The sequence below is a fragment of the Melospiza georgiana genome, chromosome 7, assembly GCF_028018845.1.
Source record: "Melospiza georgiana isolate bMelGeo1 chromosome 7, bMelGeo1.pri, whole genome shotgun sequence".
Classification (NCBI taxonomy): Eukaryota; Metazoa; Chordata; class Aves; order Passeriformes; family Passerellidae; genus Melospiza; species Melospiza georgiana.
In genome coordinates this window covers 40295514-40323424 of record NC_080436.1, presented here as the reverse complement: position 1 = coordinate 40323424, position 27911 = coordinate 40295514, and the positions used below count along the sequence as shown (strand labels likewise).

General features: G+C 50.4%; 1 protein-coding gene across 2 annotated transcripts in view; it reads right to left on the bottom strand.

Annotated features, from left to right (window-relative positions):
• Positions 1-268: 268 nt before the first annotated feature.
• The window catches only part of GPD2 (glycerol-3-phosphate dehydrogenase 2), a 48114-nt gene continuing 20471 nt past the window's right edge, over positions 269-27911 (bottom strand). For both annotated transcript variants that reach the window (XM_058027933.1, XM_058027934.1), the window contains exons 7-17: positions 16547-16699; positions 15554-15698; positions 11354-11547; positions 9517-9651; positions 9097-9272; positions 8503-8634; positions 7935-8093; positions 7046-7158; positions 6890-6968; positions 6692-6790; positions 269-3190 (exon numbers count right to left, since the gene is read on the bottom strand). In XM_058027933.1, the coding sequence (XP_057883916.1) occupies positions 3068-3190; positions 6692-6790; positions 6890-6968; positions 7046-7158; positions 7935-8093; positions 8503-8634; positions 9097-9272; positions 9517-9651; positions 11354-11547; positions 15554-15698; positions 16547-16699 (1508 nt within the window). In that variant the 3' untranslated portion in view covers positions 269-3067. The remainder of the gene's footprint in view (positions 3191-6691; positions 6791-6889; positions 6969-7045; positions 7159-7934; positions 8094-8502; positions 8635-9096; positions 9273-9516; positions 9652-11353; positions 11548-15553; positions 15699-16546; positions 16700-27911) is intronic.

Below are 27911 nucleotides of genomic sequence, written 5' to 3'. Positions count from 1 at the left end.
GGACTGGCCAAAGCCAATGGCTGGTGCCACTGCAGCCCAAGGGCAGGGCAGGACTCCTCACCTGCACTGCCACCTCCTGCAGGGCCAAGGCTGCACCCCCTCCTCACTGCCACACTGCAGAGCACTCAGTGCTGAGGTAAGAGGGGACAGCACGGGAAACCCGGGTCCTGTTCCCAAACCCACCAACTCCACCTCCTCCTTCCCACAGAAACCTCCCCAGGACAACTCCGAGGGACTTTTGCACTGCCACACAAACTGCCAGCAAAAGGAAGTTTTTTAGCCACTTTTATTGATTCATGCTTTCAGTCCTTACTCAGTTAAAAACAAGGCACATTAAATACATCCTCTTATTGCTCAATAAACGCATGCGGCTCATTCCAGATATCAAAGGTAATAAATAATGGCAGGAAAACACCAAGACAGTTATAAAAATGACAACCCAGCTTCAAACACAGCATTGAACAGCCCAGGCTGCAACAGGAACCTGACAACAAACCTTAGTGCCACGTGGAAACCTGCAGTGTGTCTGTACACGTATTTATACACCCAAACACTGCAGGGATCCCCCTCCCCACAGGTTATTTACAATACAAAATACCCACAGAAACCCCAGGAATCCTCCCTTCACACACACAGCCCCATTGCTGCTTTCCCAGCACGGCAAGGCAGTGACACCTCTCAACTGTTCCACAGTGCATGCACGTCACAGGGCCCAGAGAGCAAAGCCAATTCCTGCAGGCACAACGAGGGGACACGAACACTGAGAGCTGGCAGGGACTGCTGGGGACACGGGCAGCTATCCCTGCCTCTGCAGGCCCGTGCAGGGCAGCAGGAGGGGACACGAGTGCCCCATGGCAGGGCAATCCATGTCCAGGGACACACACAGCCAGGGGAACCCACAGCCACAGTCCAGGTGCAAGACAGCAAAACAGGAGAGCAAAGAGCATACTTTGGGTGCAACACAGAAATCCTGCTTTCCAGGGAAGTTCAGGCTATTATTTTAACAATGCCAGTTAGAGAGGAGTGGAGAATTTCTCTTTAAACTGTACAAAAGCTGTTCTATAGTGAAAATATTTTTTCTTTACAAAAAACCTGTTCAACATTGGAAATAGTTTTTTCTTCCCGTGGCCTGGAAAAGATCTCATGACTTTTACTTTATTTCCCCTTACACTTTTGTTAAGAGCAGAATCCTGAACCCCTTCCCTTGCCCACTGAGCCAGAATGCCTGTGTGTGGTACATTCAATTCCCTCCATCCTGCAGGACATGTGAGATCTGCCACTGTGCGTTTGGGACACACACATCCTATCCTTCACCTGAATATTCTGGAACACAGCTCAAAAGGAAAAGCCTACAGGGCCACAGGAACAAACCCCTTTGTTCAGTGAAAGGTCCTTGTGGTGCCAGACGTGCCAACTCCCCCTTCCTCAGCCCCTGCTCGAAGCACAAAGCCAGAACCCAAACAACATCTGCATCAAAAAACAAACTGAACATGCAAAAACCATCTGAACCATTTTACGAACTCATTTTAGGTCAGTCTTACCCCTTTTTTTGTATCTACTGTTTTCCAACACCCAAATGTTTTATTTATTTTTTTTAAGGGCTCTGCTTCTGCAGCCAGAGACAGCATCTGCACTCACTGTGCTACATCCCACCAGTCCCCAGCACCTCCATTTGTGTCTGAAGCCACTTTCCCTGTTAAAATATCCAAGGAATCCTTGCTGTTCACTCCTGCCCTGCTGGGCATCCCTGATGGATGCTATTTTCCATCAGTGGACATGGTGATACCAGTTAAATACACCAAATTTTACTCCAGCAGAAATTCTGACCCCTGGGAAGTGAAGCTTGGTTTGAGGTGGAAATTGCTCTACTCAGGGAATACAGCAGATGCCAAATCCAGCAGCAAAGCTTTCCCTGCCTTGTTCTACATCAGCAGCAATGTCCCAGCTGATCTCAGCCCAGCCCAGCAGCAGGAGGACAACAGGCAGGTACAGCAGTGCTGGAAACAGCTCCAGTGAGGGCTCCAAGCTTTGGTTTTTCATTTAGCCTGCTGAAAAACAGCCTTTTTTTTTTCTAGAAAAGTTAGTAGGATGCAAAACACACACTTTGTTTTTTTCACCGCATTTGAGCATTTTAAAATTAACATTTAAGAATGTTGTGCTACCAAAACCTGCCCCATCCTACAGAGCATCAGGGTTTGCCCCAAACTTGAAGCTCTTTTTAGAATAAAACACCTTTTGCCTTTATTTCACTGCACAAAGCACCAGCTGCAGACAATGCCATTTATTAGAGGCAGTTTATTTGTGTTAACAGTGGAGAAGGGAAGCTGTGCCCAGCTCTCAGCTACATTATTACCTCGGGTGATTAATCCAGGTGTCCTGTTTTCCAGCTGCAATTTCTGAGTGGCCACTGGAACAACAGGGCAAACCCACCACCCACAGCAGGCTCAGGACAGGTCTCCAGCACCCCCAGGAGTGCTGGGTTTGCTCCTTTGGAATGGTGTCTGCCCTCAGAACACAGCTTCCCCTCTCTTGCTCCTTGGTGAAGAGGCAGAAGCAGCTCAGAGATTTTGTGTTTGCAGAACTCAGAGCGTTTAAGGGCAGGACTCACCTGCCTGGGTTCACCCAGGATTCACCTGGGGTGCAAATGTTAATGGCTGGGGCAGGATTCACCCTGAGCACGGGGTGCTCTGAAGGTGAAGGTGCTGCAAACGTTAATGGCTGGGGCAGGATCCACTCTGAGCACGGCGTGCTCTGAAGGTGAGGACGCTGCAAACGTTAATGGCTGGGGCAGGATTCACTCTGAGCACGGCGTGCTCTGAAGGTGAGGATGCTGCAAACGTGAATGGCTGGGGCAGGATCCACTCTGAGCACGGCACAAAGGTGAATGGCCAGGGACGTGCTGAGTGTGCCCCCAAGCCCTGCAGCCTGCACGGCCGAGCTCCTGCCGGCACAGCCCAGCCAGGCACGTCCCGGGGCAGCAAGGAGAGCATGAATGAGGAGGACAAACGCACCAGAGTCACTTGGGAGAGCTGCCCCGGGGCCAGGAGCCCCGCCCAGAGCTCAGAGCTCAGAGCCCGCCTCCGCTGCGGTCCACGGGGATGGCCTGGCGCCGCAGGTTCTCCTCGGCACTCTTCATCAGCACGGCCAGCCTGCTGCCCGACACTCGGCCCTTCTGGATGGCACTCATCAGCTGGGGACACGGGGACAGCGTCACTGAGGGGCTGCCACTGCAGCCAACAGGCACACACACACCCTGCATGCCCAACCTGCAAACCCCAACCAGCTGCGGCCCCAAAACCTGGCACCAGGCTCACTCACACACACACACACACACACACACACACCCCGCATCCCCAACCTGCCAACCCCAACCAACCGTGCCCCAGAGCCTGGCCCAGGCTCACCCACACCCTCAGGGGTATCAGGGACTGCCTTGGACAGGCCTGGGTGGCAAGAGGAGGGCAACTACCAAACAGGATCTGCTTGGAAGCAGGGCAGACAACCATCATCACTGGGGTTCCTCCACGACATTTCACAATGTGGGAAAGCTCAGCAGCTGCAAAGGCTTTCTCTGGTTATTTGTAATATCTGAAGGGTGCAGCTCACAGACAATTCAGGATTTTTTTGCACTTAGGAAGAAATTGCTCCCCATGAGGATGGGCAGGCCCTGGCACAGGGTGCCCAGAGAAGCTGTGGCTGCCCCTGGATCCCTGAAGTGCCCCAGGCCAGTTGGAACAACCTGTTCTAGTGGAAGGTGTCCCTGGCCCTGGCTTGAAGATGAGCTTTAGGGTCCCTCCCAGCCCACATCATGCAGGGATTTCGTGATTCCTGATCCATCACTGATCCCAGACCTGCCCTTTCCACCCACATGCCTCTCTCTGGAGAGACACTGTACTTGACTCCCACAATTCTTTCAAATCCAAATTCCTTTATAGACTTTTAAAACTAATTTGCCTCTAAGTCCTGGAAGCTGGACTCTGCTCTCTCCCAGTGCAAGCACACTAGTGCTAAGATTTTAGTTAATTCTTTTTTATCCCATGGATAAAGGCAGCATTAGAGCTGAAATTACCTGCAGCCAGCTCTGCAGAGAGTGCTGGGGAAGCAATTGGCACTTGCCAAATGCAATTTCTTACTCCCACCGACCGCAGGAATCCCTCAGATTCCTTCCTCCCATGGGAAAAGCTGCTTATTACACCTGCAGCTGACCTGTGCACAGACAGGGATCTCCCAGCAGCAGAGGCACTGCCTCCTGCCCAGTTAGTCACCCTCCTGGGCCACCAGCCTGCCAGAGCCTGGGGCACTGTGCTGTAGAGGAAGGGGATGGGCTTTAAGGACCCTTCCCACTCAAACCACCTGGCATTCCATGACTCCTCCTGATGGAACATGGGCTGGTTGCCTTTACCAGCAGTTCCAAGGCTCCCTGTCCCTCCTGCCTGCCCCATCACTCCGTGGGCACCGAGCAGCAGGGGCTGCCAGGGCCCCTCTCTGCCAGCCCTCTGAGGCCCCTCTGCACCGTGCAGGTGGCCCAGGCCGGCCCTGCTCTGCTCCCACCTGCAGCCCCCAGGCACAACCTGCTCTATTTTCCAACACAAACCTCCACAAATATTTGCCCAGGGCTTGCACAAGTTCTGCGCTCAAACGCAATTACTTGAAAGTTTTCAGAAAGCAAACACTCAAGTATTGGGCAGTGACTTAACAGATCCATTAAAAAATTAAACAAACATTTAATGTATTTTGCTCCTTCCATGGCAACCCCAGTTCATTTCAGTGGCACCCTCGTGCTTAACACTGAGTGCTTCCCTGGAGCAGTGCAAGGCACAGGAGAGGGCTCAGCCCTGCAGTGCCATTGATGCCTCAGGTTTGGCTTTTCTATGTTTCAGGCTCTGTGCTGCTTTAGTGAGCAGCTCTGAGCTTCACATTCAGCGTTGCTGAGCTCTGTGCACAGAGCAGGGAGACAAAACAATTCCTGCCCCAGCTGGGCACCAAGGACAAATGACCCAAACCTCAGCCCAGGAGCACAAACCCCGTGGGCTGGAGAGAGAAAAACAAGCAGGGTGGGACTGCAGGGGCTAAAGCTGCAATGGGACAATGAACTGCAAGGGGCAAATGGAGCAGAACTGATCCCAGGGACAGACCCCGGCAGCGCTCGTGCATTTTGGGGCCATTTTGGTTCATCTTGGGTGCAGCCCTGGCTGGGCTCTGGTGCTGCCCAAGGTGGATCCATGGAGGAGATGCTGTGAATGAATCCCTGCTTTATTCTGGGACTCTGTCCAGCCTCTGCTCCAGGGCAGCCTGAACAAGGCATCCCCATCACTGCTGCTCTGGGAGATTGCAGGAGCCACAGAGTGACACAGGTTTGCACAAACAACCCTGAAATACTCCTAAGCACTGCCTGGCCTTTGCATTCTATGGGATGATGTAGGGCTGGCAATCCCTGGTGAGCCTGGTCAGCCCAGCAAAAACACCCCAGGACACCCCCCAAACCCCACAGAACAACAATTACTGGTTGTTTCAGCGCCCCAGGCAATGTACCCAGCCCCAGCTCAGCCCTGCAGAAAGGGCTGGGCTGCCCCAGTGGAGGTACCAGGGTGTCCCTTTCCAGCAGCCAGAACCCAGCTGGGCTGCACTCTCCCATTTGAACAGGTCAGCATAAATCCCAAAGCCATTGGTTCTCCTTCCCCCCCTGGCTTGTTTGGTTTGGCTTTTCCCCTTCCCCCCAGTTCACTGCAGCCCCTCAGCTCAATTGCTGCATTTTAGGCAAATAAATACTCCTTTTTGCTAATGCTGGACACAACCTGTGAAAATTTTCTGCATTTAGATTCAACAATGCTGCTCTTATCCCCAGCTCATCTCCAGAGAGACAATTACCATTTCCTTTGCCTTGATCTTGTTTGTTTAACTTGACACAGTGAAGAAAGGGCTGACATTGACCAAAATCCCCAGCATTAATTTCTCTCCTGTTTGGCATTCATCATTGCCACCAGGCAGGGGAGACACGGCAGGCTCTGAAATACCACCCCAAAAAAGACTCCTCAAACACCAGCCCAGCTGACAAACTGCATATACAAAGGGAGCACCCTTGGGTTTGCTTGAAAGCCCCCCAAAAAGCAGATGCATGTCATTTTTTTCAGAGAAACTGGGACAGTTTAGCCAATCCAGGAATTAAAATGGGTTATAGGGCCTGGGATGGGCTCTAACAACAAGCTCATTCTTTATAATATTCAGTTTATTATTTAGTTATTTAGTTTATTATTATTAGATATATATTAGTAGTTATGATTATAAATATTAGGTTATTTATTTGTTTATTATTCAGTTTCTTAGTTTACTCATTTTTATAACAACTGTTAACAGCTGTGGATAATGTCAGTGTGCACACCTGTGCCAAGCACCTTCCAATGGACACCTGTATCCTTTTAAATACATTTAAACAGCATTTCTGGGCTTAAAATGTCAAATTCAGGTCTGGACTGGGGCCTACTTTGTAAATTTGACCTGTTCTTTGAGTCTGACTGGGAAAAAAAGCATTTTTTTCTGAATTTCTGAGCTGCTTGAGGATGCTCTGTGTGCCCCCTGCACCACCACAGGAACAGTCCCCTGGTCTCCAGCCCAGCCCTGAGCAAGGGGAAAAGCTCCCTAGCCGTGTGCTGTTCAGAAACCAGCCCTTCCTGGAACCAGATGAGGCACGTACCTGCAGGAACTCGTTGAGCTCCACCTGCCCGTTTTTGTTGAGATCCACCTCATTGAGGATCTCGTGGAGGGTGTTCTCGTCCATCTGCACGCTGATGCTCTGCACACAACGAGCACACGAGAGGGGCTCAGCTCAGCAGCCTGGCCTCAGCCCTCAGCAGGCTGCTCCCAGAGGGAGCCAGGAGCAGGGGCAGCTCACCTGCAGCACACGCTGCACGTCCAGGATGGTGATGAAGCCCTTCTTGTCCTTGTCAAACATGCGGAACCGCTTCTTGTACCTGGAGGGAGGGGCCGCACGTCAGGGCTCCCCGGGCTGCAGGGACAGCAGCACGGGCAGCCCTCCTGCCCCACTCACCTCTCAATGTCTGCAGGCACCAGGCTGATCTCAGAGCTGTCTGTTAATTGATCTGTTTTCACTTTGTAGCCCATTTCATAGTACAGGAATGTTTTAGCCGTTTCAAGCTCCTCCTACAATGAAAACACAAAACCTGAGGATCTGAGCAATAGCAAGTTCTTACGCAGGTACTTATTTTTTATACTTTACTATTAGGTTCTTTCACTTAACCAGTACTTTTCTAAGGCCCCAAAATTAAGCAGATGGCAGCTGAGAAGTATCAAAAAGTTAAACTTAGGCACTTTTTACTCTTTGCAAAAGGTATCCATGCTAGTAAAGACTTCCAATTTTTGTGTGAATGCTTTCGGATGCATCCACACCTTCAGTCACACACAGTCTGACTGTCCCTTTCAGAAAGAAATGGCCTTTTTAGGCTAGGCCTACAACTTGTCATTTTTCTCCCATTCGATATCTTAGTGTGATGATGATTTAGTGTGATCTTTAGTGTGATGATTTGGACTCAGCTGTCCAAAATCAGAAAAAAAACCAGGGAGCTCAACACCAGGCAGGTTCTTTACGGTTACAGGAGCTTCCTTTGCTGAGGCAGATCTGTTGAAAAGTGTCAATAAAGCAAAATAACTGACAGGAATAGGACAGCAATGCCAAGCCTGCTTTCATTTCTAAGGCTTGGGGGGCAACAGGATACAGATCTTCCCCCCGCCACCCCCTGGCCAATCCCCACCCATCTCACAGCCATTTTATAAAGCCTTTAGAATGAAATGCACCAAGTGCCTCATTCTGCCGGGAATAAAACATCACTTGTAGCTCTCTATTCAACCAGCTGGGATCCTTAACACAGAAACTCCTCGAGCAAAACAAAGCAGCTGGAGCTGAAAAGGGCCCTTTGTACCTTCTTCTTCTGCTCGCTCCAGTTGAGCTCCTTGGCCATGATGTCCACGATGCGGGGCAGGGCCTCGTCGGCAGCCTGCACGTTGAGGAAGGCCAGGCGCGTGCGGCGCGAGATGATGTCCACGGCCGTGCACGCGTACTCCTTCACCCCGTACACCACCTGGGACAGGGACAGCAGGGATGGCACCCGGAGACCCTCAGCAGGGCTGGGAGAGCCCCCTGTCCCTGGGACACTCTACAGAACCCACCTGGGGACAGGGACAGCAGGGATGGCACCCAGAGCCCCAGACATGGCTGGGAGAGCCCCTTCTCCTTGGGACAGTTTATAGAACCCATCTGGGATCCAATATTTGTACATGAAGTACAGAATAGGCACTATATAAATATTTAATTGTGCATAGATATATTCATATGTGTATATATCGATACACAAAGTGTGCTCCAGGTACAGGCACAGAAAATTTCCTTTGGCTTCCTCAAAGGAAAGGGCTCAAGCAGATGTTTCGGAGCCACTGGCCTGCTCGTCCCAAGGACAGAAACACAGAAGGTGACATGGTTTTTCCACATACCTCTGCTTCAATGTAAGGAAATTCAGATACCAGACGTTTCCCAACAATAGGCCACCTCTTCCCTGTCACCTGGGCTATTTTGGCCACCTCAAAAGCCTTGTCCCCGTAGGTGGAAGCCAGGTGCTGAGCCACCTGTGGAGAGGAAAACAAATCCAGCATGCTCTGAAAGCACATGAAAGACACATTTCCTTGACCATTCCCTCATCCCCAATAACAAACAGCCTGCCAAGGGTGCTGGAGTGTGACAGTGTGGGAGGAAGCTCAGTGCTGTGGGAGGCTGGACCAGCACTGCCCTGCTGTGTGTGTGCCACCAGGCCTGACAGCCCAGCTCTCCTGCCACACAGCGATCACGCTGCTGCACAGCTTGGGGGGCTCCAGGGACCACAGACCCCATGAGTCAGAGAGTTTTTGCAGGAAACAGTCAAGATTAGGAGGAAGGAAAAGGGGAAGATGATGAACAATTACTAACTTTATTTCTGTTAGAACTATCTCTGCCCCAGCTCTCATGGGGCTCACCAGACCTTTGCCCAAGATATGTTGGTGTTTCATTTAGAGGAAGGCCAAACCCCTCTGAGGCAGGAAGGCAGGGCTCACCTCACTCTCCAGTCCATAGTCCTGCACCAGTCTGATGTAGAGCGTGGGGCTCCAGTCCTGGGCCCCCTCGAGCTGCAGCCCCATGGTTCTGCAGGAGCCTGCCTCCAGGTTGTGCTCGCGCACAGCCGCGTCGATGGTGTCCCGGGCCATGGCACGGTAGGTCGTCCACTTCCCACCTGGGAACAGGGCTCACCTCGTTATTTGGGGGAAGCAGCAGGAACACAGCCTCTTACACCCTACAGACATATCTCCGTATTCCACAGACCACAGGACTGCTGCCAGGCTTGCTCCAAGCCAGTCCCGCTGCCACTGACAGAGCAGTTTGGTCACAGGAGCAGAATTATTCCCACAGAACAGGATTTTTGCATTAAATACCCCAGGGAAGCCCAGCAGAGCTGCAGCTCTAGGAACCCCCAGTACCTGCAATGGTGATGAGGCCGCTGTCACTGATGGTCACGACGTGGTTCCGGGACAGGGACTGGGTGTCCTTGGAGTCGGGGTTGGTCACCAGGGGCCGGATGCCGCTCCAGGCTGCCAGCACATCTCCTCTTCTCACTGTGCAGAGCCACACTGAGGCACGGCCAGCCCGAGCCCAGGGGTGCCCAGTTCCCAGTGGGCACTACCAAGGGCTGCTCCACACCCTGCTCGGCGCTGAGCAACCCCCAGAGCCCCGGGATAAGCTGGGCTATGGAATCCCAGAACCACTGATGTTGGAAAAGCCCTCCCAGCCCATCGAGTCCAGCTGGTACCAATGCCCACCTTGTCACCAGCCCAGAGCACTGAGTGCCACATCCACGTGTTCCCTGGACAGCTCCAGGGATGGGAACTCCAAACCTGCCTGGGCAGTGCAGCCTGACCCCCCTTTCCAGGAAAATTCTTCCCAGTGAATCTGAACAGTCCTTACACTGTATTTTATAAACCAAAATAAAGTTTGTTACATGAGTATAACATTTCCTTTCACATCTTCCAAGCTTTTCCTCTAGATTGAAGGTTATTATTCCAAGATTTCCTCTTGACAAGCCATCTTTATCCACAGCCTTCACCCTAAGTGCAGTTACCAATTTGCTTTATACTGAAGTCTTTAGAACATGTTTTAATACAACTTTCAAATGACCGATAATTGAAAAATCACTAAAAGGGTGTAAAACACATCCCCCAAAGAACACGGAATAGATTTCCGAAATCAATGTGCTCTGCCAGCGTGTTCAGGCTGCCAAAATGAAGTGTTAATCACAGACACAAGACCCTGTATTAGGTTTATAAACTAATGAAACTACAGAAAGCAGCATGCGTGACGCTGTAATTAAGCAGCTGGAAGGTGTCCAAGCCTGTGGAAGTTGATAACCCTGGCACTGGCTCTGGCAGCAGAGGCAGGGCTGTCGAGGGGTGATATGGGCAGTGCCGTTGTTATTTCAGCTCCAGCCATCTATAAACAGTAATTGCACAGGAAAACCAACACAGGCCCAGCTGGGCTGAGCCAGAGGGACTGAACACTCCTGAATGTGCTCCTGGAAAACACGTGGGAAACCAGGGAATGGCCTGGCTTGGGACAGACCTTACAGCCCATCCCATCCTGCCCTGCCATGGCAGGGACACCTTCCACCATCCCAGGCTGCTCCAGGCCCTGTCCAGCCTGGCCTTGGGCACTGCCAGGGATCCGGGGGCAGCCACAGCTGCTCTGGGCACCCTGTGCCAGGGCCTGCCCACCGTCACAGGGGAGAATTTCTTCCCAATATTCCATCAAATCTCTGTCCTATTCACATTCCCATTTCCCTCCCTGCTCTCCTGCACTTCCAACACCAACTGCTGCTCCAGACACCCAACAGGAGCTTCCCTGGACACTTTCAGAACTTTATACAACATGCAGACATCAATTCCTCAGGAAACAAGGAATCGATCATTTCCCATCTCCAGACAGCAGGTTTTCCTAAACCCAAGTATGTTACAGCGTTCCTGCCTGAGTGGTTTTCAGATTTCTTTCAATGCTGCAGCAGAAACACAGCAGTACAGAATAATTTAAATAAACCAAACCCTCAGTCTGGAGGAAAGACGGCTGCCCAGGGCAGTGGTGGAGTCACCCTCCCTAGAGGTGCCCAAAACAAAAGTGGACGTGGCACTTGGGGAGATGTGTTAGTGGTGGTGCTGGCTGGTGATGGACTGGATGCTCTGGAGCAGCAGCAGCACATTGTGCCCCAGGCTGGCATGCCCCCCAGGCTGCAATGCCCCCCACCCCTCCCAGCAAGGTCCCCCAGGTTACCTTCCACGTCGGGGCCCAGGTAGTTGCGCACTTCGCACAGGATGAAGTTGATGTCCTCCTCGGTGGGGATGGGGTGGGCAGTGACATCCGTGGGGCTGTCTGTGGTCCCTGCAATCGTCATCTTCTCCCAGGGCAGGAAGAAGATCACTCTGCCATCGCTGGTGTCCGGGTCCAGCAGCCCCATGTTGTCAGGGCTGGAAGAGAGGAGGGGTCTGGCTCACACCAGAACAGGGGGTGGCACCTGGGGCTGTCCCTGCACCCCCAGTGCCCAGGCAAGGACTGAGACACAGCATCTGTTCCCAGGTAAAGGGCTCAATAAATCAACAAATAATGGATTTCACGTGTGGCCGAGACATGGCTTTAAACAGATGTCCCAGCAGGTTAGGGAAACAAGGCCTGTGGATGTTTTCATGCCATAAAATCACAGTGATTCCTCCAATCTGCCTCCACAATAAAGGTGGAGCAGGAGGGGTGAGGGCTGGTGACTGAAAGTAAAAGGAGAATAAAGAAGAGAAATGAAGACATTTAAGGAATATCCTTGCAGTGACACTAAGCCAGAGTTTGTCACCACCTGCCACTTGAGCAGGAAGGAACACCCACAGACTCCCGAGGGATTTGGACCAAGGAACGTGCTCTGAGTGCTTCCAGCTCTGCTCCTGGAAGGGGAACTGTGCTTTGAGGGAAAAAGGCAAAAGGGACACTCGGTGGATGCTGCTACTCAGGCATTTTTCATTCCTTCTGACAGTGCTACAACAGAATGATTCAGTACAAGGATGAAAAACCGTAGTGCTTTGGATAGATTTTAATTAATGTATCAGGTTTTTCTGGTGTAATGTAAGAAAGATACCCACAGGTACAAACCCTCTACCTCCTCATGGCTTATTAAAAAGCTCTGCTTGTATTTCAGAAAACAAAAGGCTTTTATAAACTCTTCAAAGTAAACAGCTTTTATGTAGGAAAACATTGAACTGCCCCTTTTTTCGATCATTTTACCTTCAAGGACTGATGCTGACTTTCATTTAAGGTGCTGCAACTCCCTTTACAAACATGTGCAGTCGGGTCAGGGCTCTTCAGGCTGTGCCCCTGCTCCTGAGGCACAGGGAGCACATGGAAGGAGGGCAGGAGATGCAGATTTAGGTGCCAGTTATGGACTTCAGGGGGGAATTATTCAGTGGACTCAAATCCTAAGGCAGGCAAAGGCCTGCTTGGGTGGGATTTACCTATTCAAGCTGAATATTGCTTTTTTAGGAAGTCTGAAGTGATTACTGAAGGGAAGTTGGCAATATCTGGCAAGGCTGGGAGAGAGGCTGAGAATTTCATAGCTAGCATGTATATTAGACCCATTTTAGCTGATATTTATAGACAGCTTAGGCATACGGTGGCAGAGGTACAATCTAATAGGGGAAGTCAACACAGGTTTGGGAAAGGTAAATCACCTCAGACAAATGATTACTTTTTAAAATGAAAAAGCTGTTGATTTAGAGACAGAGGAAATCAGAGGTTTAATATACAGTATCAGAATTTAGAAACTTCATAGACATTTTCTTCAAAGTATGAATTTTTTTTATATGATTTCATAAAAACTGCTGAAAACAAGGAAGATAAACAAGCAAAGACTTCCAACTAAGTTTCCCCACAGCACCTCTGGACTGAAGTGTTTTAGATTGCACAGCAAGTGCTGAGACAGGCTGGAACAGTTTTTCATATGCCAGTTATTTACTGAATCACTGATACCAGCTATCCTGGGAAGCTCTCTCTCCATGCCCTTTGCCATGCTTGTTCCAGCTTATTTAAATAACTAAAGAACCACCCAAACAAATGCAAAATAAGGTGTTTTGCATCAGAAAGAAGCATCTTAACACCCAAATACTGGCCTTCCTGAGGCCTCAGGAGTCATGCTGCTGCACACCAGGAATAACTCTGAAACAACACGATTTTATGAGGCAGGAATTCCTATGATTCCGCCATGGATGGGAGAAGGAGGTAAGAGCCATGTAGCTGCGGTGAGATTTCTCTTTAAAGATGGCTAAAATAGGCAAATTGAGGATTGGAAATTCCAGCATGAAGCATATAGCAATGCCTTTAAAGAGAAATGTAGAGGCAAAAGGTCTGGGAGATCCATGGAAGGTCTTGGATCCATAGAAGACCTCCAGCTGAAGAAGCGTTTGACCAAAGCACCACAAATGCAGTTAAATAACAATATAAAGTGACTTTCCATAGAGAAGTGAGGTGCAAGTTTACCTGGAATGTGGAATGCAGAGCAAAGAGGAAAATTCCAGAAAGACAGAAACATCTGAAATTGGTCAGAAGGGAGAGGAAAAAGCCTTGCCTTCACAGACACTTTCCAGGCAGGAAGCCTAATTAATGAGGGGAGGAATTCTGGGACTATTAATGAAGGACTTCAATGAGTAAGAAACCCATGGGGAGTGAATGCATTAGGTTAACATTAGTTTTACAAAATCTTGACTATATTTATAACTAAAACCCTATAGATGTTAAAAAAAAAAATCATTTGTGTGACTGTGGGCCAAGATCCTGCAACACATTCACAGGGCACACATGGACACGGTGAAATGCCAACCCTCCTGTGCTGAGCAGTGTTCCTTGGCACCACGAGAAGGAAGGCCTGATACAACCAAGATTAAATCCCACGAGTGTTTGCTATTTAGCAGACAGTTCCCTGCTTTCAGCTATCCCACTCCAAGGAAATTCAGTGCAGTGTTATCTTATCAGCTGTGCTGTGGAGGCAGTGTGTGGGCAGATACTATTTTCCAAGGAAAGTAATGCCCACATGCTGACATACACCGGGGAACATGGAGAACAAGAATTCTCCACATTTCCAATTAAAATTATTGGGTTATTACAGAATAAATAAATCAGAGCTCTCAAGCGTATCCAGCCATCTTCTACTTTGAATTTACCAAGTGAGTCCAGGTTCCAAAGCCTTCCATGTTTTTGTGTAGGGCCATAAAGCTAATCACACACATCCTTCTCCTGGCATATGAGGAAACTGGGATTACAGCCCATTTCTCCACATTTTTAGTACTTTAAAGCAGCTATCAGGTCATTTTACCATTTTTCATGGAGAAAGACACAAAAATGAAAAAAAAAAAAACCCAGAAGAGAATGCAGGGGTGATTTTACACCAGGCCAAAAATGCCTCAATTTTCCAGTGTGTGGTGGTGTCCTGTTGGGACAGCTCTGGCAGAAGCACCCCCTGGTGCACTGGAAGGCTGAATTCCCATTCTGAGAGGGGCTGAGGAAGGCATTACTGCAAGGGCACTGTATCAACACAAGTGGGCTAAGTCCATAAAGGGGAATTTCCATTAGGATGCTAATGACTTCAGGAACCAAAGGCAATATTTGAGTTCCGACTGACAAGGCTGGCTCGGGAGAAGGGGATTTGGCTTTGCACAGCAAACAGGGAGGGGAGCAGGAGACTGCAGGGAGCAGAGTGCCACGGGAACCTCTCCTGGAACACGGAGGGCACGTCCTGGCCACCAAAACCCCCAGGGGTGGGCACGTGGGCTTGGGGCCACAGCAAATGTGGTTGTGCTACTCTGAGCTACTTCTATTGCCTGTGACAGTAATTATCGTTAGTGATTACACTGCCCATTCTCTCACTTACTCTGTGCTTCTGCACTCCTGTTTTCTCTTGCACAGCCACATCCCGGCAGAGTCACTGCACAGGGAGTTTCATATGTGAAGGCAGGCAGTGGAACAAGATGATCTTTAAAGTCCCTTCCAACCCAGACCACTCTCAGATTCCATGATTTAACAGGACAAGAGATTCTGTAGGAAGGTGCAACCTCTCTGGAAGGCTTTACATGCTCCCTGTTTCCCTGAGGGGGTGACCAAGCAGCAGCACACTCAGCTGAAAGGCATCACTGAAACAGGTGCTTTCACACCTGGGGATGTGCTGCCTAAACGCCTTCTGCTTCAGCAGGAGTCCTGCCTTGGGCAGCTCTAACTAAAAACTACACGGTTTTTAGTTCAGTCTGTTCTGAAGAGATGAAATTGTTCTCCTCACCGGCACAGCGCCAGGATCCTCTTTGAAAAACACAAACAAAAATCAGAGTCAAACTGTGCACGGCGAGCTGCCGCAGAGCCAGCGGTGTGCCTCTCCCAGCTGATTTATTCAGCAGCAGCAGCAGAGATTACAAATGGTGTCACACGGGCTGCAGGCTCCCTGTGCCTCACCTGTAATAACCAGGCATCACGATATGCACGCCTGCACTGGGCTGACAGATGTTGGGCACCTCCTGATCATCCATTTTGCGGACTGAGTCTGTGAAAGGTCCCGTGGCATTGATAACACACTTGGCTCTGACATCGAACTCCTTCCCTGTGAAAGAAAACAGTATCAATCACAGACACCATTTGTTTCCTGCTCACTGATGCTCTTTGTTATTCATCTCTCTATGAACTCAACCTACTGTAAAGCGTACCCTGTGCGTCTGAACACAACAGCTGGGACGGGTTCTAAAAATTAACCAAGTGTTCATCCAACACCAGATTTGAGAGAAAATGTTTTAGAGTGGAATCCCAGCTTATCTGTAAGGGCAGAAGAGAGGCACGTGGGGTGGAAGTTGCTCAGCTGAAATGTGCCTCTCAAGAAGAGAGATTTCAGTCTCAGCCCACAGACTCGGTAAATGGGATTACTACTGTACAGCATGGAGCCTTTTACAATGTCATCTTCTTTGCTTGACAGAAGGGCTGGGATGCCAGGCTTAGTCTGGCCTGCCAAAACACTGGGGTTTGAGTGAGAAATGTGACAGAAGTGGAAGCTGAGTGACACTAATGGCACGGCCCAGAAAGATGGCTCCTGTGCTGGTTCAGGGCTGTTTGCAGACAGCAGTGGCCCCGCTCCTCCCTCTCATGTTACCCCAGAGTATCACTGCCCTCTGCAGGGCACCCCACAGAGCCCACTCACCTGTGAGCAGTGGGACCCTGCACACCCCATTCACCTGTGAGCACATCCCTGCAGTGGGACCCTGCACACCCCACTCACCTGTGAGCACGTCCCTGCAGCGCAACCCACAGATCCTGCACACACCCCAAACCCTATACAGACCCCAAACCCCATACACACCCCAAACCCCACACTCACCCGTGAGCACGTCCCTGCAGCACACGTCGCAGACCCCAGACACACACCCCAAACCCCACACACACCCCAAACCCCAGACTGACCGGTGAGCACGTCCCTGCAGCGCACGCCGCAGACGCGGCCCGTGTCCGAGCACTTGAGCAGGTGCCGCACCTCGGTGTAATTGGCGGTGGCAGCGCCGTAGCGGGCGGCGGTCAGGGCGATGGCCAGGTTCATGCGCGCGTCGTTGTGCTGTCCTGCAGGGAAGGGAAGGACAGCCGTCACCCGCAGCACGGCCGGCGCCGCGGCAGCGTGTCAGCACGGATCTGTCACAGCTGTCCCTGTCACATCGCGTACCGCTCACGGCCGCTCGCTGCCGGGCTCTGCATGCACGGCCGGGCCGGGCCGGGCCTGGCCAGACCGGGGGGGCACCGCAGCGTCCAGCGCGCCCCGCGGGCTGGGCCTGCCCCATGGGCTCTGCCTGCCCCACACGGGCTGCGCCTGCCCCACACGGGCTGGGCCTGCTCCACACAGGGGCTGTGCCTGCCCCACACACGGGCTGTGCCTGCCCCACATGGGCTGGGCCTGCTCCACACAGGGGCTGTGCCTGCCCCACACACGGGCTGGGCCTGCCCGACGGGCTGTGTGTGCCCCACACGGGCTGTGCCAGCTCCACACGGGCTCTGTCCACCACATAGGCTGTGCCTGCCCCATGAGCTCCGACTGCCCCACACGGGCTGTGCCTGCCCCACACGGGCTGGGCCTGCCCGACGGGCTGTGAGTGCCCCACACGGGCTGTGCCAGCTCCACACGGGCTGTGCCAGCTCCACACGGGCTCTGTCCACCACATAGGCGGTGCCTGCCCCACGAGCTCCGACTGCCCCACACAGGCTGGGCCTGCCCCATGCCAGCCCCACATGGGCTGTGCCTGCCCCACACATTGAGCCTCTCGCTGAGGGTCTGCACTGCTGCACTGAGCAGCACACAAACCATCCCTGCCTTTCCTTTATCATCCTGCCCTAACTCGGTATCCACACCCAGGATTTTGACAACACAACTGGTATTAACCAACAAGTCTGATTACCAAGTGAACACATGACACTCGACATCCTAAACGTCCTTTTAGAGACTCGGCCAAATTTAACTGGGTTTTTTTTTTTTTTGTATATGCCTTTGAACTTCCCAACATATAACATAAAAGCAACCAAAAAAGAGAAATAAGTGGACAAGAATTAATGAAGGATTCTTAACACATATCATTAAAGATTTATTACTGAAATTCCCTCCTTAAAGGAAACCAAGAGAGAGGTGGAGGGACTGTGAGGGGAAGATGATTAATTACTCTGAAATACTGGTTTCACCTGAGACTTTTCCTATTTATTATTGCACTGAAGTTGGAGGCCTGGATGCTGGCTGGAAAGAATTACTATACATTGAAGGGGCCAGGCTCTGTGTGTCCTGAATAATTAATTTCCGAGCAGGCTAAACTTCCTGAGGTTCACTTGCCCACCTGCTCAGACCACTCCTATCACGGACCATACTGAAAAAGTGATAAATTTGTAATAGATACTGTAGGTGATTTATGTTGCCAGCATTCCCAGCATTTAGTATAAATGGTTTATGTAAAGTTTGGTCCTTCGGATTCTGGCTGCGCAAATCTCCAACCCCTGTGCAAATCATCTGTTCCCAGCTAAAAGGGCAAAGTTATAAAGATGGGATCAATGGCCTCGCAAGCACCACCTCCCCTCCCCAAACCCCTCATTCCAACCCAGCCCCGGCTGTGCAGTGCCATCCGTCTTCAGCTATGAGAAAAAAAGTTACACAAAGTGTGCAGAAACGGCAGCATGATAAAGCACCGATGAAGAAACAAACAGTAACTCCAATTCCACTCAGCAAACAATGCCCAGAATCAGCTGCAACAACGGAAGAACAGCAAAACAACTGAGCAAGATGTCAGGAAAAGTTGGGGATGCTCCATCACACGAGATGCACGAGAGGGAACAACCATCGGTCAGAGCTGGCAGGCAAAGCTTTCAGTAAATGCACGGGCCCTGCTGCTGCTGCCATGGCAGGGAGGGATAAATGACCTTATGAGGTTCACCTCAAAGCTGCCCACTTTCAGGCAGGGTTGAGAGAAGGTACAGCTCGTGTGCAAAGGGAGCGCTGGGTGAAAAAGGGACAAAGGACAGCGACAAGCTGCGGAACAGCAGCTGCTTCCACACAACAACAGGGATTCCAGAGGAACCCAGTGCTCAAGGAAGGACTGGATGTGGCGCTCGGTGCTCTGGGCTGGATGATGAGGTCACAGCTTGGACTGGATGCTCTCGGAGGGCTTTTCCAACATAAATGCTTCAGTGATTCTGTAAGCCAGGAAACGCTCCCCTAGCCCGTGGCCAGGGGCTCTGAGGAGCTCATTGCTCTGGAGACATCCCCCTTTCCCTGGGGCTGAACTGGGCCAGCCCGAGCCATGGCACCGCAGGACTCAGCTGCCACACACCATGCAGCACCCCGCTGAGGCAGGGCCCCCAAACCCAAACCCTGCTGTGCCATCAGCGCAAGGGGATGTGCTCCCTCCTTGCAGCAGGAGCCTGGGGCCAGGGCGTTCAGGCCCCCCAGTCTGCTCCTGCCAGCAGGGCCCCAGGTGGCACCAACACAAACCCCCCTCCTGGGGTGCCCTGGTGTGGGGATTCATCACATTCAGCACGACCCCACTTCAGCCAATATTAGCTCTGGTCTATGGAGCCCTGACTGTTTAAATTTGGCGAGTTTGCCTCTTCCCAGACTTGTCACTTATTTGTCCAGAGCAAAAGCAATCCGGAGAAGCCAATCAGCAGAATAAATAATGTGGAAATGGGTAGCTTCTATAAAACCAAACTTCCAAGTAACAATTGTTTAGCAAGCCCCAAATCCAAAGGCTGCTCAGTGTTTTGTTGAGCCTCCCAATGCTCCTAAAGTCAGAGTGAGCTCAGGTCACTCTCAGCACATGCCAGGATTTGGACCACTGTGCTCAAAACAACATTTTCCTCCTTTCTCTGAACCTCTCATCCATTTTCTCCTCATCATTATTCTGACGCAAGAACCCCCATGCTATTACTCACTCCTCAGCTGTCCAAAAGCAACTGAGTGCCCATGGAATGCATTTGCAGGCAGAGGACTGGGAAATAACCAGTTCCTGATTAACTACACGGCTAGAAAAGCACACTGGCTTCAGATTGATGTGACCTACAGTGTGGAGTGCTTGAGTATTTCATGGCATGAACAGCAGAGATCTGCAGAGGTCTGGGTTTGAAAGGAGTAAAGAGTGACTTCCTACCTTGGGAATCTATCATCTGTGGAGAACAACAGTGCAGTTTAGGACAGATGGGGTCACAGGATAGTGGTTCCATACTCAGGAACAGCTGGGTTTTGCCTTTTTTTTAAGGGCCTGCCAACTGGCATGTGTGTATTCTCCCTAGATAATGACATTAAAATCCTGCACTTGAACAGAGAATCAGAATATTCAAATACTTCCGCCAAAAAGTTATTTTCTAACAACAGAGTGGCTAAGCCAAATTAATTTGGCATCCTTCTCTTACAGGTGAGTATGCCCCTGAAGATCCCCTACATCTCCTAAGTGTAGGCAGCCCAGTGAAAAGGTAACCGTGGCATTCCCCAAGAGGAGATGTTCACCAGTGCCCTGCCTGGAGAGGACTCTGCTGCTCCAGGGCTGGGTTTGAGTGTTAGTCCCTTGCATGTGCCACTTCTCACCTGCTGCACCCCAACAGAAGGCAGCCACAGCTCAGCACACTGGGAGAAACCTCCCTGAGCATGCTGAGGAAACATGCTGAGCTCTCTGCAGCTCCTTGTGCAGTGCCTCTTGAAAATGGCGAGGAAAACTGAAAGAGTCATCCCTTATTTGCTGTTTTCACCTGCTGTAACATGGTGACAATGAAGAGATACTTTCATTTTTATAAGGGCAGTCAACCCAGCTTTTCCCAAAACACTGGCCTAAGTGCTTTCACCAAATTAGCACTGAACCCTCTCAGAAACCCCTCAATCCTGAAAGCCACACTGCTGAGGACATTTAGTGTGCAAAGACAGTTTGAGTAAGTCTGTCCCACACCACGTTAAGCCCAGCAGTGATGCCATTTGGTTTATAATTTCTTATTTTTGTGTAATTTGGGAGAATTCTATTTTCACTCCTTAGTAGCAAATGCTGTATTTCTCCACATCCGAACAGACAATGTTTCCGTTGGCACTCACAGGATCCTCCCCCAGAGTGCACACAGCGTACATTCAATTTTATTTTTATCAGAGCTGAGCCCCAGCCAGCAGGGAGAGGTAACAAAGCCCACAGACCAGAGAGATTTGTTTGGGGCTGGTTCAGGAGCGTTGTGTGAAAACCAGAGTGGGAATGAGGCAGCTCTGGCAGCTCTGGTATGTTCTGTCCTGTGTCACTCTGACAACTACCCCATCACACCAATTCACAGAGCCCCAGAGAGGGATGAGAGGGACCTTAAAGCTCACCTGCCTACAGGTGTGTTCCTTACTGCAGCCCTGCACCAGGTAACAGCAGGCACACAACAAAGCAACACAGGAAACCAAATCCTTTCCTGCCCAAGGTTTTCTCACTGTGTACCCACAAACCTTACCCCAACCTCACCACACTGAAGGCTGGTGAGTGATGACACAATTATACATGTGCATTAGATATATATAACCACACTACACTAAGTCCCCAAGACTGTCCCTCTCCTATAATTTTAAGGAAGTGCTTAATTGCACGAGCAGTTTTATTACAAGCATTAAGCAGGAGCCCAGGAGCTGTTGTGCATATGGAAAGGGTTAGATCCCAGTTAGGCACGATGAATCAGCTGGAGTGACTCAAGATCGTTCCAGACTTCTCTGAGCGAGAGCTCAGCGAGCTCTCCTCCCCAAACAAGCAGAGTAAGCTCAGGGGGAATGTCCCCTTTGACTCGTGAGTCACAAGTCAGAACAATGCCCTCAGACCTGAACTCTCCAGCTCTCTGAATCACAAGAAGCTGAAGTGGAATTTGCTGCAAACTCCAAGACTTTCTAGGCTGTGCAGCACTCATGTCCTTGCTCCTGTCCTGCTCCAGGGGACGCGTTCTGACCCGGCTCCATCAGCACCATCCCCCCAGCAGCACAGCGACAGCACTCCTGGCTGTGCCTGCAGCTCCTGCAGGGCACACAGCGCCCACCCTGCTGTGCCCTGGGCACCCATGCTGCTGAACTGAGGCCCAAGCAGGTGGGAAGGATGGTGGACAACTGACCGTGCACTGGAAATAACCACACCCCACATCTCAGCTCTCTAACACCTGCCCAGAGCTGTGAGCTTTTGTGGCAGGGGAAGCCTCCAGCCTTCCCACAGGTAAACTGATTCCCAACAGATTCAAACTCACATTTGACACATCCACAGTTTAGTAGTCACCCAATAGTAGTCACCTTCATTTCTGACCTCCTCCATTTAGCACCAGCTGAGATCACAAGAATCTTGGAATCACAGAATGGTTTGGGTTGGAAGGGACCTTAAAGCTCATCCCATTCCACCTCCCCTTCCAGGGACCATTTCCACTATCCCAGCCAACCTGGCCTTGGACACATCCAGGGGCAGCCACAGCTTCTCTGGGCACCTGTGCCAGGGCCTCACCTCCCTCACAGGGAAGGATTTCTCCCTGACCTCCCACCCACCCCTGCCCTCTGTCTGTTTAAAGCCAATGCCCCTGTTCTACTATGATTTATTCCAAATTCTGCAGTTATAAACAAAGCAAGAGGCAGAAAGCCCATAAAATGTTTTTACAGAAGAAATCCCAATATCCTTCAAACGTCTGTCTGATTGAGTCTGCTGCCAAGTTACAGCACAGGAGCTAAAACTCCTACTGAAACTAAGATCCCCACTAAGAAAGCCACAAAAATAAGCCACAATATCCACCACATCCAGTGACAGACAAAATTTGGAATTCTGGCTCTGTGTGACTGCTTTATAATTGCGTTGTTTCCCACTTCTTTTGTATCAGCCTTCAACTTGTCACTACGCTGTGACTGCCGTGTCAGTGGCAGGAAAAGCACTGTGTTAAAATGAAACTAAACATTGTCACTGTCAGTTTATGGAAACAGCGCTAAAATGTCACCGTGAGTGCCCGTCACGGCAGGGCTGCTGCAGCCGTGCCACCGCGCCAGGCGGGGACCCGGGATGTCACCAAGCTCTCTGTGTCCCCACCAATGGCTCCCAGGGGGAAATCCCATCAGGGTGAGCTCCCATGGGGGCCAGCCCGTGCTGGTTTCTAGCTCCCAACGCAGCAGTGATGGCTGTATCAGCCCCCGTGCACTGAGCTGGGCCAGCTGCTGCTGTGCCATGCAGGACAGCCCACCTGGGAGCCACATCACGCTGGCCAGAGGGAGGGAGTGCCGGGAGGGACACAGTGCCCTGCCACAGCAGAGAGAGCAGCCCTGCTCCCACAGATCACAGAGCCCACAGCAGCAAGGCAGGAACACACCTTCCGGACCACCCAGCACTGCCATAATCTCCCCACAACCACGGCCCAAGTGGCACATCCAGATGGCTCCTGCACGCTGCCAGGGATGGTGACTGCACCACCTCCACAGACAACTCACTACAATGCCTGGCCACTGCTGCAGTGAGAAGTTGTTTTGAACATTATTCTGATGCTCCCCTGGGCAGCATGAGGCCGGTTCCTCTGCTCCTGTCCCTTGTTCCTGGCAGCAGTGAGATGGGCAGGGATCCCATTGCCCAATTCCCCTCCCAAGGACACGTCCCATGAGGAGCAGCGCAGCTGGCACCCCGTGACCCACTGCAGCCCCCACAAACAGCCCCTGGCTCACAGCACAGCTCCATCCCTGGCCCTGAAAGCCACCACACACCGGGGACCACGCAGATGTTTGTGCCACAATGAGCAGTAACGTCGTCTTGTTCAGGAATAATCTTAAATCTTTTTGGTAACACGATCTGAAGAATTATTCCCCGTTCACTTCTTAAGGGACACAAACCCCATCCTTTGCTTATACAAGCATTAAAAAAAGAAAAGAGAGAGGCCCTGAATTCACCGGAATATTCATCATTTCCAACCTTAAACCCAGAGCGTACAAACAGACGAATCCAGCAAGTCAGAAAGCAAAGCCAATTTAATCTGTGGCTCCCCTGAGGTAAATGTAGTTCACAGTCCTGCCCCCACCCCAACCTCAGCCATAATCCCTGCTTCCTGGAGGTAAGAAAGCACTGGAGTGAGGAAAATTCTGCAGCAGGATATAATGATCCAAAATGACAGGGACAATAATGACAATGAATTTCATGTCTCCCAGTCATGAGCTGGGGATGCTTGACTGGGCTGACTCACACGATTAAATTGTTACAGGTACAGCGGAGACGCAGCTATCATCCGGTGCTTTTGGGAAGGCGCCCGGGGCAGCGGGCAGGCAGCGCCCTTCTGTCGGGAGCAAAGGGCTCCTCCTGCAGCCACGCGGCTGCGCCCGCACCTCCGACAGAGGCAAAACTGGGTTAAACACGCAGCTGGTGCGGCCCATTGATTTTATCCCTTCTGAAAATGATAAAAGGGCCCTGGCGGGGAAAGCGCAGCGGGACCGGAGCGGCGAGGCACGGCGTGTGCCCGAGGGAGCTGGGCATCTCTGGGAGCTGGGGCTGCCTGTCCGTGCTCCAGAGCTCTGTGCTGGGCTCTGTGCATCTGCATCCCTGGGAGCTGGGGCTGCCTGTCTGTGCCACCATCAGAATGCTCCAGAGCTCTGTGCTGGGCTCTCTGCATCTGCATCCCGGGGGGCTGGGGCTGCCTGTCTGTGCCAGCTCCAGCTCGGTCCAGAGCTCTGTTCTGGGTTCTCTGCACCCCGGGGAGCTGGTCCTGCCTCTCTGTGCCACCATCAGAATGCTCCAGAGCTCTGTGCTGGGCTCTGTGCCCCTTCCAGCTCCCCACCCCACAGGATTTCACAGGTAGCTCTGAGATGCAGAACGCCCGGGCACACAACCGGGCACGGACACACACCGAGTGATTCCCAGCCACACCACGGTCAGCGTGCCTGTAAGGCTTCTCTCTCCCACCCAGCCCCAGGCTGAAACACCGGGAAATATCAGCAGCTGCGTGTTTAAATTCACCTATGGAAAGTCTGTTCAGTGACAAGCTGTCAGAGTTTTTATATCCAGTGAAGGAAAACAGCCACAGAGTTGTCTGTAATACCCCTATTACAGCTCAACATCTCCAAATATCCATTTGTCAAACATGAATTATAAAGCTATAACATTTCATAATTCAGGACACACTCAAATCCTAGGAAAAATAGCTACAAGAGCCCAAATAAAAAAAAGCATTTATTCCATTTTTGACAGCTTAATGAATGCCCTACTCTTTTGCATTGATTTTTGTGTGTGTGTCTGTGTGTGCACGTGTGCCTGGGAAGGATTTCTCAGGGGGCTTGCTGTAAACAGGGAAAGCGAAATCCTCTGCCAAGGCTTTTTCTACTTTTAAATAACCTCCATATTAAAATATTTCAGCAGAGAATGCATGCAAAACTACTGAGAATGCAAAAAGCAAAAAACAACTACTTACATCCCAGTAAACATACTGGAGATTTGTAGAACAAGACAATAAACAATCCAATACTTCAATGTGGCAAGAGAGTCCCAGACACAGCATATGTTAATTTCTTATTTCAGGAAATAACAGCAAATTCAGAAAGCACGGTCAGCAGAGCCCTAGAATCTAAAATTCAGGACTGATTCCAGAACACAGATTTTCCTTACACACCTAAGGGCTCTTGCAAGGCAAAATATGTTAAAGAAGCCTGCAAGCACCTAGAGACAGAAAAATAATGTATCATGAAGAGAACCGTGCCACTTGGAATTGCTGAACACTTTACATTGACACACTCTGGCCAGCTGGATCCCTGCTTTAATGGTTTTCCTAGTTGTTATCATAATGAACTCTATATAATTTAAATGGAGATTAATTCTCCCATTTAAAGTGCTTTGGAACAATCCTGCCCGAGATCCTGAGCTGAGCCCAGCCTCTCCCTGTGCCTCCTCTCCAGTTCTCCCGCAGCCCCTAAGTGGATCTGACAGATCCCTGCTCAGATAGCAGCCGCCTTCTCCCCCCAAAATGTTGCCTTTTTGCTATTCAGGAGTATCCTAATACCAACAAATGCTAAATGCAGTCTGACATGTCCCCCTAAGAAACAAACTTGTAAGTTGTGGCTTCAAAGCAAACCTTGAATAAATAGGACACGTTGTGTACACCCCGGCTAACATCCAACATATGCTTTGGCTTCCCGATGCTCAGGCAGAGCAGGAATAGCCTCTGGACAAGGCTGCGATTTGCTCTTGCTGGTACTTGCAACGTTTATGATGTACCATTTCTTTGTGCCTGTATAAACAAGTGAGAGGCTGTAATGAAGACGACCCCGGCGCGGTTGGGAACGAAGCGGCCCCATGAATTATGGATGGCTGGAGGTGCCAGCAGCCCCCCAGGGCCACACAGACACGGGGACCCTGGGCAGGGCTGCAGCACACCGGCACCCACCTGCTCATGCAGCGTTTGCACCTCTTCCCCTCGGTGCTGGGGATCCACAGCTGTCACCATTAACAGCTCCGTTTGCAACAATTACAGCGACAGGGGATACAGAAAGTGAGGAAATGGGATAAAACTGCATTTAACTGCACTCACAGTTGAGACACTCCATCCTTAAAAGGCCAATTTATCAATTCATCCTTCGGGGGAGAGAGAAGGGATGGACAGAGAAGAGAAAGATATCACCTACTTTAAGACTTGTATTTTGCTTTGCTATTATTTAATACTCTATTTTATGACTAATCCTTCTGAAAGGACTAAAACAAATTAAATTTCTTTCATCACCCCTTCCTCTACTTTCAGCTCCATTCCCTCTCCCTTTGTGCTCCATCCCTCTGGATTTAGGGTGTGACAGCACATCACTAAAATTCAAGTACAATAATTTACAAGACCTAAAGGGAGCTTGCTGAAATGCTGTGCCTTAAAGCCCGTTTCCCGTGGCCAGAACACGGGTTAATTGATCAGGACAAAGCAGTCCATGTGCCCCAGCCCCACGGGGGCCCCTGCCCCAGGGGCCGCCCCAGAGCAGAGTGACACAGACAGCAGCAAGCTGAAACGTGGCCGGCTCACCACTGAATTAACGCTCCAGCTGGGCAGTGCTCATTCTGCACTAGGCGAAGCCTCAGAACACTCACACGTGCACTATCCACTCACAAATTTCACCCCTGAGTCCTTCAAACCCATCTTACTCTTCAGGGAAACTGAGGCTTGGAGCTTGGAGAACTTTTAAAATTTTAATTCAAAACAGCATTTCTTTACATTCTGCCTAAAACCGAGGACAACTAAGAGAAAGCCACATAAAGCAAGACAGATTTTTCCTTTTTTTCTCTATTTTATCTTCCTTCCCAATAGTGAGTGTGGGTTTGTTTCCCTCTGTTGGGATGGCACTGAACCTCCAGGGACATCTCTCAGTCACTCAGAACCTTGCCCTGCCTGTGCTTGCCATCAAAGCCCACCTGGCATCTTGATGCTGAATCTTTATATTTACAGCACTGTTTAAAACAATCATTCATGTAAGAAACGTGAAAACCAATTTTAAGGCTACCCTGAAAGATGCATCTTTGGAATGCTGGAGTAGTAAATAGCCACGATACAGCCAAATTATTTATTTAATCAGAAAAAACTTCACTAGATTATAAATAGATTTCAAGCTATAGTGCTCTTATGAGAAGTGTAATTACAGTTAAGAGAACCACTTCGTTCTTCTGGCAGGCTCCTGGGATCCCTTAAAACAAGCTAAGGAATAGCTCAGGATACAGAAAAAATAAACCTGAATTCCCTCTCTGTGTGCTGTGTATGGCAGGTCCTGGGTACAAAAACTATCACATAATCCCATAACAAATTTTGCTACATTTGTAAATTTTGCTCTAATTTCCTCCAGACCTTAAAAATGAGATAAAATGCAGCTTCTATCAGTAGTAAAACCAACTAAACACAAGTCCATCCGTTAAATCCAACGCTCCTCCCAAACAAGAATCTGCACATACATATTCCCACACATATATATGAAGTTTTAATTCATTTCCACTGGGCTGCTGGGCTCTGTCTGAGACACCTGCAATTAACAACACAAGCTTTAGGCAGAAGCCTCATAAACCCCACTGGAGTCCAGTGTGTTTCCAGAGCTCTTCCCAGTCCAGAACCCCTTTGATGAGCTGATGAATTGTTCCAAATGCAGTTCTACAAAGGGAAAAGAATCCCCTTATAATCCACCTTGTGTGAAGACCTTTTGGCTGCCAAAAGGTCAGAAACCACATCTCCACCAGAACACTTTCACACTGCTCTACACCCAAGGAAAGCCAAGAAAAGCCATTGCATTTTCTCCTACACCCAGTAAGCTGCTGCAGAAAACATGACTTCTCTCCCACACTAACAATCA